Source organism: Poecilia mexicana, unplaced genomic scaffold (assembly GCF_051168715.1).
Source record: "Poecilia mexicana isolate PSO_F unplaced genomic scaffold, ASM5116871v1 scaffold_7, whole genome shotgun sequence".
Classification (NCBI taxonomy): Eukaryota; Metazoa; Chordata; class Actinopteri; order Cyprinodontiformes; family Poeciliidae; genus Poecilia; species Poecilia mexicana.
The window spans coordinates 29,046,905-29,065,093 of record NW_028263376.1 but is presented as its reverse complement, the minus strand read 5'-3'; the positions used below and the strand labels follow the sequence as shown (position 1 = coordinate 29,065,093).

Sequence of the window (18,189 nt, the reverse complement as noted above, 5' to 3'; positions counted from 1 at the left end):
ATTATTTGAAGGCTCAGAATCAGTCTAGTACCGGTACTGGTCCACATTCTCAGGGGAGAAAGACTCACCTGGTATAAATAAAATTTTTAGCTATTGGAGTAACGCTTAAGAGAAATTTATTTAATCAAAGAATCTCATGAATATGTGTTTAGGGCTACATCGATTGCAATTTTCTGGCCAATCCCTGTTTACTGATCTTTAAAAAGCCTGACCTGCCGATTTTAATTTTAGCTGAAATAATTTCTTTTGGTCTGAAATATAGCAAGAAAGTCAGTGAGTTGAAACAGTGGGGTGAATATTGTTAACTGTAAATGTGGAGACCTGACCTGTTGGTTTGGTCTGTCAGTCAAACCTCACTGTAGAGCAGAAGAGGACGGAGGCTGATTTTTAAATCTTTGCTGATGAATATTAAGATTAGGGGATAAGATTGGCTTCGTAGTCATTTGGGTTTTTTGTGTGTTTATTTTGGATTTTGTGTTCTGTTGAGTCTCCTTGTTGTCCCATCTACTATTTGATCGTCCCAAGCTGTCCGTTGCTTCTCCTGATTATCTTCCTGTGTATTTAAACCCACCTGTGTTCCTTGTTGGGTCCTTGTCTTGTCGCATCTAGTCTGCCGTCAAGTCTGTCATTAGTTTTTTAACAGCCTTGTCACTCAGGTGGATTATACTTCCAAAAATTACTAAATGCAATATTGTCACAGTTTTCATCAAGCTCATGTTTAGTGACAGGAGAATCAATGAAACCATATTTAATTGTCATCTGTTTTAATTATTAAAAGGATTTGTCTAATTCTGGTTTATGTTGAACGTCAGTGGTTGTGTTGAGTTTTCTTTTATGTCATAGACAGATTTGACAATAAAGACATTTGATGTTTTAGTGTCTTGAGAGTGCAGTGCCTGTTGGGCCGTTTGCTTTTCCTTGGATTTCTAATTGGCTCTGATCCCTTATATTTGGCTACATGTTGAATTTTAGTTCTGCAACAGGATTAAATCTGTTTCTGCTGTGGAAAACTGATATATCTTTGCTAATCAGACTACAAATAATAGTGAAACTTTATAGAGTCCAAGTCATAAAAAACACCATAATCTACAATTAAGAAAACCAATAACAAACATTACATTTTGATGGGTGCCATCATCAATACACATAAAATATGTTGGTCAATGTTCGCTTTATTTTGGCCACTGAAGACAAATATCCTCTGATGCGCGACCAAATGATCAACAACCCATGATGCAGCATGGCTCATCGCGCTTTTACTTTGAAAACCGAAACGCAAAATGAAGCACTCCCGTGATCCAGGTAATGCGAGGCATTGTTTGTGTCCAGTCACGTGGTTCGCAACAAGATGACACAAGCCTTGAAGCGGGGCTTCATCGGATAACCCCCTTTTTTATTCGGTACAAACCTCGAATCCTGGATTCAGATAGCCCATCACTATTAAATTAATCATTTCATTCCCTAAAACCTGGGTCCGCTGAGTCGGCCTCACCACCTTCACCGCATATCATGACAGAAGAACACGACCAAAAGTAACTGCGGTGAGGTACTCAAAATAGGAAAAAGAAATATAATCTACAACATGGACCTTGCACATTGTTGATATCTACAATTAAGGACTACATGGAGATTGTGGCAGAACCATACTTGGCCTTCAGACACCTTGGGGTCGCCATCAGACTCCTGTTTTTGCAGAAGGACTGGTCCGACCATCTCCCGTCCGTGGGGTTGGTGGAGCTTGTAGTGGGAAAATTTAAGGTTACTATGATTAGCTGAATCATTAAGATCCTTCTGAAGCAGGTTTTCTGAGCTTAACATTACAATGGAGTCATTGGCCTTAGCAATACAATGAAGTCATTGAATTGTTCCTTTATCTCTCCTGGCTCCTAGTGAAGAAGACACATGTGTCTGTTGTCCAGTCTGCTGTCTGTCCTGTAACCAAGTAGATTACCAAACTATGTGATCTGAATGAACCTCTACCTATAAAACTGTAAGTTGTGTGCTGCTCGGGACTCTTTCTCCTGACTGTGTTCAGTGAACGTTTGAACACTGTGGAGCCTTCGAATAAATACTGATTAAGAATATATTCTTTGTCTGGTTCTTGAAACAGTTTTGCCTCACTCTTTGTTAAAGGATGATTTCCACAACAGTTTGCCGTTACGAAAAGGATCCAGCAAGGTGGAGAGGTCAAGGGTGACAAGAGATCGAATGCATTGGCCAATCTGAGGAGTTTGTCTTCAGTTCACCTCCAAATTGAACGAGGGGAGCTGGAGGGGACCGGATCCATAAGAACCTCAATACATTTATTGGGTGACGACTGTCTCAATTGGGGTTTTTTTTGTTTGTTTGTTTTTTTCATATCTGCTGGGGCAGGCTCCGATTGCTGGTGAACTAAACTCAACTATCTAAGGAGTAGATGGTGGGTATTTTTAATCTTTTTCCACCTTTAACGAGAGAAAGTAGCTATCTAATCGGCAGATAGTGGGTATTTTTAATCTTTTTCCACCTTTAACGAAATAAAGTAACTATCCAACAGGCAGATAGTGGGTATTTTTAATCTTTTTCCACCTTTAACGACAGAAAGTAGCTATCTAAACGACAAATAATGGGTATTTTTAATCTTTTTCCACCTTTAACGAGAGAAAGTAGCTATCTAAAAGGCAGATAGTGGGTATTTTTAATCTTTTTAAACCTTTAACGAGAGAAAGTAACTATCAGAAGATAGTGGTGGTTTTGTGTTTTTCTTGCCTAAAGAAACAAAGTAACTAAGGGAAGATAGTGGGTGATTTTTAGCATTTCTACCCCTTGAAAGAAAGAAAGCCAGTGGAGAGATGTCTCACTGAAAATATGGGTTCCGGAACCTCAAAGAAAAGTTTGTAGTGGTCTGATCTGAGGCTTAGCAGTTTTATTCATGACCTAATGTAAAAAAACAAAAAAACAAAAACAAAATGGGAACGAATGTTTTGCATGCTGAAAACAGAATTATGACTTTCTTCAAGTGGGAAACTTGAGTGTTAATCAATTGAAACTGGTGCAAACACAGCTTGATGAAAAATGGATGTTAAAAAAAAGAAAGTGGGCCACACTGAATGCGGCTGCCCTTTCCCCTTTAAACACACTTGGCTTGGTAGGTCGTCGTCAGTTTCATTTTGCCGTGAGATATTTGACCAAAAAGAAACGGTGAATTTCGCGAACAAGTCAAAGCTACATCCATGATGCTGAGTACCTAAAACTTTAAAGGGTAGAGTCCAACTTCCTTTCAAAATGTGGCCTCTGAGGCGGACATCAAAAGACTGATTTGGGCCCCATGGAGGCTTGGGCTGGCCCTGTCTGCTCTTTGCTGTAATTGTTGCAGGTCCCAGGTGGAGGGACAGGCGGGCAGATCTAAATAACCTGTTTTAACAGGAGAAACGAGTGAGCCATGGGAGAAGGTGATGCTGTGCTGGTAGCTCTCATCCGAATGGAGGGAAGATTTTTCCACACAGAACTGTTGCACCGTCAGTCCCGTCATGTCCCACGTCTGCCATCTAGTGGCGCATTTGTGCTACTGCGTGACATTGCCCCAAACATTTCAAAACAGGGAAAAATCCAAAACTAAAATCACAATTTAACCAAAGAAATGCGACCACACTTTGTTTGGTCACATAAACAATGTGGGGGTCACATAATTTCAATGTTTGAATTTCAATTCTTATTTCTAGAAATGCCTTGTAGTTTGTACAATTTATTAAATAAAATACAGATATGTGTTATCAAATTCCTTTGGTGCATTTCTCTGATCAGATTCAAAATTTCATCAGAGAATTTAAGGCTTCACTCTAAAGAAGCCTGATATATAAAGTTATAAAGTGTCAGTTTGCAGTGAAAAAAAAAAAAAAAAAATGTATATATCATCTCGCACCCAATCTGTCCGAGATGAGTCCTCGCTGTTCCCTGGACTCTGCATTTTGTGTTCTTAAGAGTTTTTGTCGGAAGGAAACGAGACAGGAATCTGACACACACGGTGGTTGAAATCGTGGTTGGGACCATTTATTCGGACCACCCCACAGCGCAGCGGCTTCGCCTTTAGAATTCAGAGCAAATACTGACCTTTGTACTACCAGCACACAGTAACAAACGCCAAGTACGGCGTTCTTCAAAGGACACACTTTACAAAGTTCCACAATCCAAAGATAAAGTCCTTCCCCTGATGCATCTGTCTGAAGCAGAAACGGTAGGTTGTAATCCGGGTAACCCAACACTGACGCAGTCGTAAGTCTGTGCTTTAAGGCCAGTAATGCCTCCTCACATTCCTCTATCCATAAAAATGGTGGCTCAGAAACCAGGCCTTTTTCCCCCTTCTTTTCTTCATTCTTGGGTCACCACCAGTGAGCCGATATAAGGGAGTTGCTAGGACAGAGGTACCCCCTGACATACCACCTGTAGTAGCCAGCAAACCCCAGAAATTGCAGCACCTCCCTGCGGTGTGTTGGCCTGGTCCAGTCTTTCACTCTACAAATCTTTTCTCGGTCAGTCCGGATTCCCTCAGCAGATACCAGATGACCTAGGTAGTGCACTTCTTTTCTCATTAGCTGGCACTTAGAGGGTTTAAGTCTTAGACCGTGTTCCCGGAGCCGATCAAACACCATCTTGTTTTATGAACTCCACCAATTTCCACAACATGATGCTCCCACCACCATACTTAAAGTATTTGCAAATGAAAAAGACGCTGACAAAGGAAGAATGTTCTCACAAAATTTTTATTGCATTGAAAGCTGGAATATTTGTACAAAATTATTAGTTTTATAAATAATTTTAATGAAGGAGATACAGAATGTCTTCCAGTGCAGTTTATGGCTTTGAAACCAATTTCAGGAAAACACATAAAACCACACAAAATAAATAGGCTCATGACATAAAATAATAATATTAGATGTTGTTATAAATACCAAAAAAAAAAAAAAATTGAATACTGACAAGGGTCTGAACCAGTCAGACATGAAATTTCATCTGCAAATCCGGAGTTTTATCCAGAAAGCATGTGTTGAAGTTACTTGTATGGGTCTCAAATTATAGGCCACTATGGTCATCAGTTCACCGCATGTCAGACTGAGTGCAAACGATGGTTGCTTGCTTCTGGGCCTTTGACTTGCATTCAGTCCAATGCTGTATAAATAATAATCAGCCAAATTCATTAGAAGCCAGTTGTTCACATTGCATAAAGCACATACATCATACAAAAGTCATGATGCACAAACACTGCATCACATTCTTTCAGACACCTGCACAAAGAAACATTTGGTTGCTACAGCCTCACAGCCCATCTGTGCATTTATCTCAGTTGTTATTTCTTGATTATTTTGGGCATTTCAGAAGATCATATATCACATAGCCGATGTGGTCCACCACCCTGCGATAATTCAGGCGCCAGTAGAAAAGATCTCTGCAGAAATAAATGTTGCCTGAAAGAGAAACGTTGATGTTACAACGACCACAATGTATGCCATGTTTTGCTGACGTTTATGGCACGTGCGGATCTAGAAAAATATTCTTGGTGTGGCAAGAGGGGGGCAGGGATTTTTTCAGGGGTGGCAATGCCAGCATACACTCCTGATCAAAATCTTAAGACAGTTAAACTGCAAGAATTTGCATTTTGCACTATTGGATCTTAAGAAGGTTCTAAGTAGAGCTTCACAATGTTAAAATAAGAAATCAGGGTAAGAGAAAAAAACTTTTGAGCAGGAAATTAATTTAAAACTGCATTTACACTCAAACACGATTTTTCAGCTGATCAAAAGTTTAAGACCATAGATCAAAAATCCCCAAAAGGCCCCAAAACAGAAATCAAAGTGTCAAAAAAAGGACTCAGTAATGAGTAGCTCCACCATTCTTGTTGATGACTTCAAACAATCGTTTAGACATGTTTGATGCCAGTGCTTCCAGGAGGCTAGTGGGAACGTTGCTCCAAGTGTTGAAGATGGCTTCATGAAGGGCATCCACGGTCTGGAACTGATGTCCATTTTGTAAACTTCCCTTGCCATCCATCCCCAAATGTTCTCAGTTGGGTTTAGATCTGGGGAACATGCTGGATGGTCCAAAAGAGTGATGTTATTCTCTTGGAAGAACTCCTTTGTCAGGCAGACATTGTGAACTGCAGCATTGTTCTGTTGAAAAACCCAATCATTACCACACAGACGAGGGCCCTCAGTCATGAGGGATGCCCGCTGCAACATCTCCACATAGCCAGCTGCTGTGTGACGCCCCTGCACAACCTGAAGCTCCATTGTTCCACTGAAGGAAAACGCAACCCAAATCATGATGGCGCCCCCACCACTGTGCCATGTAGAAAACATCTCAGGTGGGATCTCCTTGTCACGCCAGTAACGTTGGAAGCCATCCGGACCATCAAGGTTAATTTTTATTTCTCATCAGAGAAGATAACTTTCTTCCACCTTTCAATGTCCCATGTTTGGTGCCCTTGCAAAGTCCAAACGGGCAATTTGTGGCGTTGAAGAAGACGTGGCCTTTGAAGACGTTTTTTGTTTCTGAAGCCCTTCTCTCGCAGATGCCGTCTGATGGTAATTGGGCTGCAGTCAGCACCAGTAATGGTCTTAATTTGGGTAGAGGATCGTCCCGTGTCTTGACGGACATCCAATCGGATCCTGCCGCTCTGAGCTGGTGAAATTTTTTGGGGTCTACCACTTGACTTTTTTGTTCTATAACCCTCAGGATCATTTAAAAAATGGAAAATGACTGTCTTACTGCATCCAACCTCAGCAGCGATGGCACGTTGTGAGAGGCCTTGCTTATGCAGCTCAACAATCCTACCACATTCAAAGTCAGTGAGCATGTTTGCTTTTGACATCAGGAGGTCTTGACAGTGTAAAGACTTGACAGAAAATGACATGGAATCCAGATTTTTGCACAGCTTTTAGCTTTTAAAGATTATGGTCTTAAACTTTTGATCAGCTGAAAAATTCATGTTTGAGTGTAAATGCAGTTTTCAGAAAATTCCCTGCTCAAAAGTTTTTGTCTCTTGCACTGATTTTTTCCTTTAACATTGTGAAGCTCTAGAACCTTCTTAAGATCCAAATGAGCTTAATGTAGCACTGAGGATTAAATATAATTTCTTAATATAGTATAGTTAATTATTTTTATGTCTTTCATACTCCTGCTAATTGATATGCATTACTGGATTGGACAGCACCTATTATTCACTATGTGATTCATTGAATCCAGAAAACAATTTTATCCCAATGCAGGACGAGCAGAAATCTGTCACAAAAATATTCGTAGTGCCATCATTTGTTATCAGATATATCTATTAAATACGACTTAAAATAAAGAGGAGAAACTGGTGTTTGACAAAGTCTCCGTGATACAAATCTATAAACAATTTTGCTTCTGTTAGTTCGGTGTCAAGATCCAAGAAGGGACAAATTTCTTTTATACTGGTCAATCGTTTTATTTTAAATATGCTGTAGGAACCTAGTTCAATGATTAGTTCAGTTTTTGTCACTTGTTTAACTTTTATGAATTGCAGCGGCTGCAGACAGTTCGCCACAATAAAAGTACAATAAAGCTGATAAACAGGTGAAGGACCAAACACCACTTCTATTCTGCCTGTGTGTCTCTGTGTGTCGGCTTTACACGGACCCGTTACCATGGCAACCGACAGACAACAGCTCAAAGAGCGGATAGAGCAGAGATGACCGATCAGGGGAATCAACACCAAAAAGCAAACATCTCCCACACAAAAAAGTAGCAAAAACACCAAAACAGAACATTCAGTCTGTTACTGTCAGGCTTGATGTCTATATTGTCATTATTAAGGTTTCGCCTGAGCACAGTGGTGGTTGATTAGTTGATTTAAACAGCTGCTCTACTGATGACTTGGTGGGCGGGTTGACCTGTTTTAGTGCTAACGGAACCAAAACACACCGCGCAGCACATGTTAGGTTATCAAAGTCAATAGAAGGCTAGCAACAGTTAGGCTAGTATAACTGACCTACTGCTCATTTCTTCAATGGTTTCTTTAAGTTAAAACTTTTTCCTCACCTGTTAAATCTGAAGCCATTGTTATCTAATTCATAGGATTGAATTAACCGCTAAATATTGCGTCCATTTTTCAGATTCTTTGCGTGACTATGGTAATTTCCTGACAACACATAATGTTGACTCAATGGACAGCAATGACGCAGGTGTGGCGCACGATAAGTCAGGTAATGTCCAGTCCAATAATTTATATCCATCCATATCAATGCTGCTGTCTCTCGCACTTCTCGCTACTCAACAGTAGGTGTCAGGTTACATTGTGTTGCATTCAATGTTGTCGGAAAAAAGAGATTTGTGCGCTTAATGTTCGATTTCCCATAACCATTTATTGAATTCATAGTCGCCAACTTGGGTGGAATCAAGGGTGGCAAGGCTCTCATTTGGTGTGTGAACTGCCACCCCACGCCACCCCAGTAGATCCGCACCTGGGTTGTGGATTTTGGTTCCTGAGCTTAGTGATAGAAGGTATGTTTACCTTTGTGCTTGAACACATCAGAAGGATCATCTGGGACACCTGGAAAGATGGCCCTGATATACATAGGGTATCCTTTGTCAATCCTTCTGGTATTGAGATCTAACCTGTAGGGATCAGCGATAGAATGAGATCTACTGTTGGTCCTTTAACATAAAATGTGTTTAAGGATGGGTTAAATTACAGATTTTGTCTAAAAAAGGGGGCAATTTCTACTCGCCTCCAGATGTTCTCTCCACTAAAGAGAAACACTTTGTTTCTCCCTCTCTGTAGCGCTCCCTCCACCTTCTGCACACTTGGGGGCAAACCAAGCATCTCAATACTGTAGGGACCTAGCACACTGCTTCCTGTGTTCACCCATAACCTGCTTCCTAATATAACAATCATAATATGATTAAAACTCTTTGTCTAACATGTCAGTGCTCTGATAAGCTCTTGAAAGAACACTCCTTACCTGAAAAGAAGTATATATTCTTGGTCTGAACATCCTCAAAGGCAGAGTCAATGACAGCAGGTAGAGCTGGCCAACTCTGAGAAATGGAAAATGGTCCCTTTCGACCTCCGTCTCCCTTGCTTGGTACCTTCCAGAATTGCCTGTTAATCAGAAATGCAAGATTGGCACCTCATCAGGTTATGTTCCTAGAACATAAGTAGAACTAGATATTTACTCACCCATCTTTGAAGAAATGCAGATGTCTCTGAATCACAGTGATGGCATCAAACTTGTGGATCTTGCAGGGGTCTTTGGTGGGATCTACAGTGGATGGCGTTGTCACTACAGATGAAGCAGTGGGGTCCGGTTCTTCTGTCGTGCTGAGAGTAGGACCAGGGCCTGTTTTATTTCCTGTAAAATATGGGAATATTCTTGGTTAAGGCAAAGTTTTCATGTGTTTGACGAGATTCATTGTGAAAGAGTACTGAGTTGTCCGCTCACCGTAGAGGAACTGAATGCCATCAATGTCATCCTGATCCAGGGAGAAATCCTCCACATAGCTGTACAAGGGGTACATGAGAGCGTTTCTAACGGTGGAGTGATCCAAACCTAGGGAGTGTCCAAACTCGTGGGCAGCCACCAGGAACAGGCTAACACCTGGAAGATAGCCGGTTAGAAATCTCATAAATCTCATAAAATGATAAACGCAGAACAAATTCTTCCATTCATGTTGCTCACCCAGGTCAGGACAGAAACCCCATTTCTGGTCTTTATCATAGTTGACAGTGGTGGCACACCACAATTTGAAGTCTGTCCTCCCGTCAGTCGTACATTGGAAGTATGCCATGCCCTTATATACAAAAGGAAAGTGGCAGGGATCTCCCTCTGAGTTTCCTCCAATTACGGTAGAGTCTGGACAAACAGACAAAATAACTGTGGTTAAACAAAGCGACAAACCACTGTGGTAGGACTTTCATGCCTTGTGTTTCCTATTACCCACCACGTTTGGGACAGAAGCCCCATTTCTGGTCTCTATCATGGCTGTCAGTCGTGGCACACCACAATTTGCCGTCTGTCCTCCCCTCACTAGTACATGAGTGGTATTCCTTGCCCTGGTACAGAAAAGGAAAGTGGCAGGCATCTCCCTCCGAGGTTCCTCCAGTTACAGCAGTGTCTGGACAAAAAGAGACAAAATAACTGTGGTTAAACAAAGCAACAAGCCTCTATGGCAAGACTTTCACGCCTTGTGTTTCCTGTTACCCACCACGTTTGGGACAGATGCCATATTTCTTGTCTGTGTCAAAGTTGCTAGTGGTGGCACACCAGCGTTTTCCGTCAATGCGGGTGTCGGTGGTGCAGCTCTTATACATCCTACCCAGGAAGATGAAGGGGAAGACACAGGGGGCTCCATCCGCATTTCCGTCAAATGTGAACAAGACTGTGAGGATTACAGTTGAAAGTGTAGTTGGATGAGTTCCAGTTTTCCTTCACAAGCTCATAAACATAATGGACAACTTCAGGCTCGTCATTTTTGTCACGCTTACGTTCACTTTGGCAAACGCCGTATTTCTTGTCTTTGTCGTAGTCGGCTGTGGTTGCACACCAGGGCAGGTTGTCGGAACGGCCTTCAGTGATGCAGGTGGTGTATAATTTCCCCAAGTAAGTGAAGGGGAAGTGACATATGGCGTTTGCATCACTGCCAAAGTAAGTCTTCACCACTGAGAAGACAGATTGGATTGTGTGTTAAAGGAAATCTGTGCAAACAACACCAGAGGAAGGAGGAAGGTAGAAGCAAGTGATTTCTGAGGTGTAGTTACCTTCTCCTTTTCCTAGAGTCCAGTATTCATCATTGTCAAAGTGGGCGTCCCCCTTAAGGCCCACACCAGGAGAAAAGGCGTGAGCTAAAACGCCTCTCTTACCATCAAAGGGGAATGGATCCCCGTGGTCTAGAAAGATCATGAAGCAGCTCATCAATGTTTGATTTTTATAATTCAGCTTCTTAATTGGTTAGAGTGCCATTGTTTGACTTAGAAATGTAAAAAAGAGCACATACCAGCTGTTTCAAAGGAGATCATGGTGTCTGCATTGCCATGAAGAAGGCGGGTAAACGTCAGAGGAGTGACATCACTCCACACCTTGAAGGCTCTTGCAATGACTTTATCAGTCAGAATGTTGTCTATGTCAAGAGAATAGTTCAGGATCCTGAAGACACAGTGAACTCAAAATGACTATCTGATCCAGTCTGATGGAAACTTATCAACACTTTTAGTCCAGGTCGGTACCAAAACGCTGTTTGTCAATGTCCTCGGATGTCCAGTCAAGGGATCCGGGTCACGGCACCAAATTGTCGTGAAAAAAATTATTACCTAACACTATTCAGGTGAAATCACTCAATCAGGTTTATTCATATATTGTGCACAATACAGAGAGTTTGTGGGACAATCAATAATGAAGCAGTTCTGGATGGAAAGCTCTAACAAGCAGAGTCAACACATGAGTTTTGTATCAAGGATAAGGAATTCAACACAAATGGGTGAGACAGTCTGGTTCTCATGCAGCTGTGGGAAACAACTTCCAACCTTGTACATGTAACCCATATAGTTATTTTGGTGAGAGTTCAGAAGCATTTCATATAACAGATTTTAACTTATAGTAATTTTCCACCACAAGCTACAAGAGAGAGTTTTCTGAAACTATAGTTGTGTGTGTAGCACAACATGTCATGATATAATTTGCTTCTGATTTTAGGCTGTGAAATGGTTTTTATTAAAGATGTAACCTGCCAAAGCAAAAACATTTCTGGTGAAATCGCACGAGGCACAGGGTAGTATGTCAGTTTTTATTTTTCTCTTTATTTGCATGTCTTCAAGCATTTTAAGTTCTCATTAAACTTCCCCTTGCATGCCATAGCATTAACCAATGCCATCTGAACATCTATGATTTGTTTTTTTCATACAAAGTGCTACTTTAAAAAAATTTAAAAAAAAATCTGAAACCCTGCCTTAAAAACCAATTTATTAACAAGCAATTTTTTTTATATAACTAGAACATATTTGGTAGAAAAAGATATCTCACTCTGTAATCATTAATGTAATGACACAGTATTTCTTCCTTATACTCACCTGTATGTAATATTGCTATGGTTCCATTTGGGTTCCCCAGCATATATGTTGTAATTGGCCACATCAGGAACACCACAGCGAGGTTGCTTCATGGCCTCCAGTGTTGGCTTGTCCAGTTTTCCAGTCTCCTTCAGACCCATCTGTCTCTGCATCATCTTAAGAGACTTTGCTATGGACACCTTGGACCGGAAGTCACCGTGCTGCTCCGTCTCTATGTAACCAAACTTTTTCAGATAACTCTGTCAAACAAGACAAAACACATCAGAGCTCAGCCAAACACTCCCATACTCAATTTGTGTAATGTCACACATTTATAAATTGTTTTCATACGTCTGTAGCTTTAATTTAGAAAGTAAATATTTCCATTAACATTGTGATATCAGTCTCTGTTCAGGTAATTTGTTTCCCCTGAACATTTTTATTAAAATTCCATTCGCTTATCTTAGCCGCTATGATGCCTGACATGAGCTTCCATGTTGTAGAGAGACAGGTTATTGGCCGATAGTTGGATGGGACTGAACCCTTTGAGGGATCCTTCTGGATCAGGATTGTGCGCCCTTCAGTTAAGCATTCAGGGTGAGTCCCATTCTGTAGCAGCTGGTTCAGTTGAGCTGCCAGTCGCTCATGGAGGGCAGTGAGTTTCTTTAGCCAGTAGGCATGGATCATGTCAGGCCCTGGTGCTGTCCAGTTTTTCATACCCGAGACTCTTTCTTGGACATCTGCCACAGTGATGGTTACCGGGGCTTGTTCAGGGAGGTTGCTGTGGTCCTCTCGTAGAGAGGTTAGCCACTGTGCCTTGCTGTTGTGGGACGCCTCCCTTTCCCATATGCCTTTCCAGTATTGTTCAGTCTCCAGCCTTGGTGGGTCTGCTCTGTTGTTAGTACCCTGCCATTGAGAGTACACTTTAGCTGGTTGGGTGGAGAAGAGCCGGTTGATCCTCCTGGCTTCATTCTCTCTTGTGTATCTCTTTAGGCGGCTGGCCAAGGCTTGGAGCCTTTGTTTGGCAGTTTCGAGTGCTTCAGGTATGGGCATCTGGCTGTACTTCTTGGGTACTGATCTTTTCATTGCACCCCTTAGGAGCTCTGACAGCTGGCTCACTTCCCTCCTTGTTATCTTGATCTTAGCCTCTAACCGTCTTTTCCATGATGGATATTGGGTCTCATGGTTGCTCTTATAGCCGAGCATTTCAAGGATCACTGATGCTGAGTTGTATATCAGCTCATTGGTTTCTGTTATGGTGTTGGTAGGGATTGTTCTCAATGCTGCATTCACATCTTCAATGATGGTACTTCACTCAGCCGTTGTAATTGGCGTCGGGGTTGCCTGGTGTTCATTCGGGCCACGATTCTCTCTCTCAGGTCAGTTGCTGTCTCGTTCAGCTTTGATAGTTCGTTCATTACTGGGGCTGCATACCCAGTCTCGGGGTGGGGAGTAGTTAACTCCCCCCTGACCTTACCTTTGGGCTCCTCCCTTATGCCGTAGCATTTGTGTTGTACCTCGTCAATCTCAAGTTGTGATAGCAGTTGCCGTTTGCGGATGTTGGAGCACTGAGCTACTAGTTGTTTGGCAGTCATTGTAGACTGTGGGTGTCGAAGTAACCATTCCACCCTCAGTCTTTGCATGTAACCCCTCTGACTAGGGTTACTTGAGTAGTAGCATTCCAACAGATCCATGTTTTCGTCTCTCGCCCATTTCCGTCTTGTTCCAGTAGCCCATTTTTCATCAAGGTGCTCTGGTTCCCCAGCACCTGACGCAGACCTTGTTTGGCCGGGCGACGTCTGAGCCGGCATGTCATGCTTATCAGTGTCTCTCATTGTATGAGGTAGGCTATATAGCTCCAAGGGTCTTGCCTAGGGACCCACACTGCATAGCTCAATTGCACTGTTGTAACTTAAACTCTTACCCACTGAGCTATACAGTCAGCTATATATATATATATATATATATATATATATATATATATATATATATATATATATATATATATGTGTGTGTGTGCATAATCATGCATAGCCTAATGTATATTATTCAGTATTAATGATTATTTATTTATGTTTGTATACTTATATAAGTATGTATTGATAAGACGAGAGCGGTCCATTAGGCGTCTGTCCTTTTATTATGTCTATGTGAGAAACGGCCCGATCTACAGAAGACGGGTCCTTCGAAGGCCACGAATATGGACGACCAGAAGACTCCATCTCGGCGTTATGTTGCTTAGCAACCGTGACAACGTGAAGCACAGAGCAGCGAAGGAAAAAAAACGGACTCAGTTGTTTTTTACTCTTTATTTCTGTATTATTCTTCACCTTTTGTAATAAAGGTTGTTCCATAGTAAAAAGAAAATCTGTCTGATTCTAAAATGTTTAATGTATACAAGGGATATTATTCATTTTCAAATACTCTCCAGATCTCAGGTAGTAAGACATTACAGTTAAATAAACTATGTTTGAAGGCTTAACTTTAATCAGTCAAACCCATTTGCTCAGGAATAAATTAAATACTTTACTTAACCAAAAGATTTTACTACTACCTAACTTAATATCTACATAGAGCGCCCGGCCAGCTGACAGCTTGCGAGTGAAGCTGGCTGTTAATGCAGCAGAAGACATCTCCGAAAACGTCGGAGCAATATTGGAAGTAGGTGATTTATTAATGAACCGAGCAGATATTTCAGATCTATACATCTACATTCTCGCCTAAAAACATTGTAAAAAATAATTTTGTGTAATTTTAAGTGTAATACAACAAAAATTATTTTGTCGCCATTGCTGCTTTTCTGAACACCCGCTTTAAAGGATGCAGAGCCTGAATTCGGACACAGCTATTTTTTTAGTTTCCCCCTAGTGGTCTGGAGCACTTCCGTTTTCAACACTTTTTGTTTGCTGCATTTGATTCGGGGGTGTTTTCTTTTTTGTTTGCTGCATTTGATTCGGGGGTGTTTTTTTTTTGTTTGCTGCATTTGATTCGGGGGTGTTTTCTTTTTTGTTTGCTGCATTTGATTCGGGGGTGTTTTCTTTTTTGTTTGCTGCATTTGATTCGGGGGTGTCTTCTTTTTTGTTTGCTGCATTTCATTCGGGGGTGTTTTCTTTTTTGTTTGCTGCATTTGATTCGGGGGTGTCTTCTTTTTTGTTTGCTGCATTTCATTCGGGGGTGTTTTCTTTTTTGTTTGCTGCATTTCATTCGGGGGTGTCTTCTTTTTTGTTTGCTGCATTTATTTGCTTTTTGTTTGCCGCATTTAATTTGTGCGTGTGTCTTTTCTTTTGTTTGCATGTTTTCTCTTTTGCTGCGCATTTGCACCTGTAGGCCACTGTATGTTACAGTCTAATTAACTTTTGCATCGTCATTTATTTCCCCAAGGTAAACTGCCGGCTCCTCAAATGGATTAACACAACATTGCATTCTCTTTAGTTTTCTCTGGTCTGTAATGGAGACTTAAATTTATCACGCCATTTCAACCAAAGGTTTTGAATGTGCTTCCTAACCAGACGCTCCAAAGCGTTATTTAACAATATGAGGTATTTAATTTATTTTTAACATTGTATTTTCATACATTTATGCTTGGGGTGTCCAAGTCTAGTTTTCCAGAGCTACCATCTGCAACTTTAGATGCGTTCCTTTTCTATCGCACCTGGATCATTGACTCATTATAAGCCTCTACAGAACTGAGTTGCTGGTAATGAGGGAAGTCAACCTTTTGTCTGGGGTGTGTTTTAGCAGGGATGCATCTAAAAGTTGCAGTCTGGAGGACTGAACCTGGGCACTCCTGATTTGTACCGTCAATGTGGCCTGTTGAGGGTGGCCAGTATGCTGAAGTGGCCCTCCATGAAAATGAGTTTGACACCCCTGATCTACGTCATCATTCTATGTTGCTGATTAAATAAAATCATGTGGTAATGACATGTCTGACAGATATAGCCATGAGTTCGTCCTAAGCATATGACGATTTGACAGCATATGCTGACCTGACAGAACGCCCGTTCTTTGTTCTTGTAACGCTCTGCGTACACTGCAGTAGCTCTGATTATTTTATTTAATTATGTAATTTTTTTTTAAGGGCTGCACAGTGGCGCATTTGGTAGAGCTGTTGCCTTGCAGCAAGAAGGTTCTGGGTTCGATTCCCGGCCCCGGTCTTTCTTTATGGATTTTGCATGTTCTCCCTGTGCATGCGTGGGTTTTCTCCGGGTACTCCGGTTTCCTCCCACAGTAAAAAACATGACTATCAGGTTAATTGGCCTCTCCAAATTGCCCCTAGGTGTGAGAGTGTGTATGCATGGTTGTTTGTCTCTGTGTTGCCCTGCGACAGACTGGCGACTTGTCCAGGGTGTACCCCGCCTCTCGCCCGGAACGGTAGCTGGAGTTAGGCACCAGCACCCCTCCGGACTCCACTAAGGGACAAGGGTGTAAAGAAAATGTATGGATGGATTTTTTTTTTAAATTAACAAATAAACAAAACACAAGAACAAAAGAGCACGTCGAGCATGCACATTGCACATTGTTTTGGTCTTGACTCGGTATCTGACTCTAAAAGTCTTGGTCTTGTCTTGGTCTCAGTTCACCCTGGTCTTGGTCTTGACTTGGTCTCAGGTTAGGTGATCTTGACCACAACACTGCCATCTGCTACTCACTTGTGCCAGCTCCACATCTGCCACATTTTTGACAATGTTCCCTGGGAAGGTGACGACTGACTTGACAGGACGGCTCCATCCGTTCTGCACGCTTATTCCCAAAAGTAAACACACCACTGACGCACAGCACCTCATGGAGAGCTCTTCTGCGGCACAAAATGCAACAAAAATGCTAAAACTAACTTCAAAGACAGATAATCAAGAGTGAACCAAAGTCAAAAGAAAAACAAATTTCAGAAGATCGGCCAAGTTTCCACTTCAGTGATGTCTTCTGTGTTTTGGAAGTTGGTCCCTGTTGCTGCCTGTCTGAACTGTGCTGCTGGTTGGGGTTGTAGATGCTGTATTTATGCAGAGTAGAGTCTTAGTCATCAAACCCTCGCTCCCGCCTACTGTAACATCAGTTCTGTGCAGAAATTTACAGGCTGGGAACATTTCCAAAACCTCCACAGGCAACACTTTATTTGAAGGGGTGTGAATAAGACTGACATGACACTGTTGTAAACACTTGACGTAAACATGAATAAGTCTTCATGAATATTTATGACTGTCGTAAAGTGTCATTCGGTAAATTATGACACATTTAATACAAAGCTGACATTATGCAAATTGTCTTTGTTATGACAACTTGACATTAACCAAGAAATCATGAATTTGTTAGAAAAGTATTACCGATTAAACTTTAAAAATTAGCTGTACATGGTGATGTTATATTGCTCTGACACTTTGTTTAGTCTTTAATTTCTTAAATTAATTGATACTAAAGTAATGCAATACACCATCTCCACCAGTGAGAGGCAGCAGTGTACAAACAGGCGCAGAGTGCCTTGGTCTTCTTGGTAAAGAAGAAATCTATCATCTTGTGGGGCCCATAGACATGAATTACTCATGTTCATGACAGGTGTTTATGACAGTGTCATGTCAGTCTTATTCACACCCCATCAAATAAAGTATTTCTCATCCACATTTATTTCATACCTACTAACTGATGAGTGGATAATAAGTTGATGTTTTTCTTTCTTTTTAAACTTTTTCCATTTAAAGTGTGAGTATTTATCTCTTGCACATCAAACATTTTTGCTTCTTTGTATTGCACTGCTAAGAAAAAGCTGCTTAAGATTTTGCTTCTTACTCTGAGACAGATATTTTTGAAAAAAAGTAACCCATGTATAGTTGATTATAGATGATCAAATCAACTTGCATAGATTGTTTACATAATTGTTAGCAATGTAACAAATATCTGCTTCCACATTTTCCTATAGAGTTCTGCTTCCTCTGTTTTAGAAGCTGGATGGAGAATTGCAAAATTAGGTCAAGGATAAAGCAGAATAAGAAAACTGTGTTCTGATGCTTTATGTACTCAGTCTCTTGAGTGTCTTTACTTTTGTTTGATTAATAGCAATAGTGATGGAAACTTTACTCAGTTTCATTAAATAGACAATAAGTAAGATATTTTAAAAAAGGAATAAAACAGCTACCAAATGAAACAAACATTATTATTAA

At 41.1% G+C, this 18,189-nt stretch overlaps 1 protein-coding gene across 1 annotated transcript; it reads right to left on the bottom strand.

Annotated features, from left to right (window-relative positions):
* Positions 1 to 2,893: 2,893 nt before the first annotated feature.
* LOC106912139 (matrix metalloproteinase-9-like) lies at positions 2,894 to 16,886 on the bottom strand. Its single transcript, XM_088007403.1, has 13 exons — positions 16,690 to 16,886; positions 12,062 to 12,300; positions 10,993 to 11,141; positions 10,757 to 10,885; positions 10,484 to 10,657; positions 10,204 to 10,377; positions 9,940 to 10,113; positions 9,441 to 9,596; positions 9,179 to 9,350; positions 8,961 to 9,100; positions 8,727 to 8,877; positions 8,510 to 8,613; positions 2,894 to 5,441 (listed from the first exon to the last, which is right to left on the bottom strand). Exons 1-13 carry the CDS (start codon positions 16,822 to 16,824, stop codon positions 5,335 to 5,337), a joined length of 2,004 nt encoding a protein of 667 aa, XP_087863529.1. The 5' UTR covers positions 16,825 to 16,886; the 3' UTR covers positions 2,894 to 5,334.
* Positions 16,887 to 18,189: the final 1,303 nt, after the last annotated feature.

Bases quoted from the DNA above. Each gene is read 5' to 3' on its own strand.
- LOC106912139 (XM_088007403.1), bottom strand. From the start codon at position 16,824: ATGAGGTGCTGTGCGTCAGTGGTGTGTTTACTTTTGGGAATAAGCGTG. The intron at 11,142-12,061 runs GTGAGTATAAGG...CTGTGTCTTCAG, and splicing joins CATAGCAATATTACATACAG to GATCCTGAACTATTCTCTTG. The intron at 8,614-8,726 runs GCGAGTAGAAAT...TGATCCCTACAG, and splicing joins AGTGGAGAGAACATCTGGAG to GTTAGATCTCAATACCAGAA.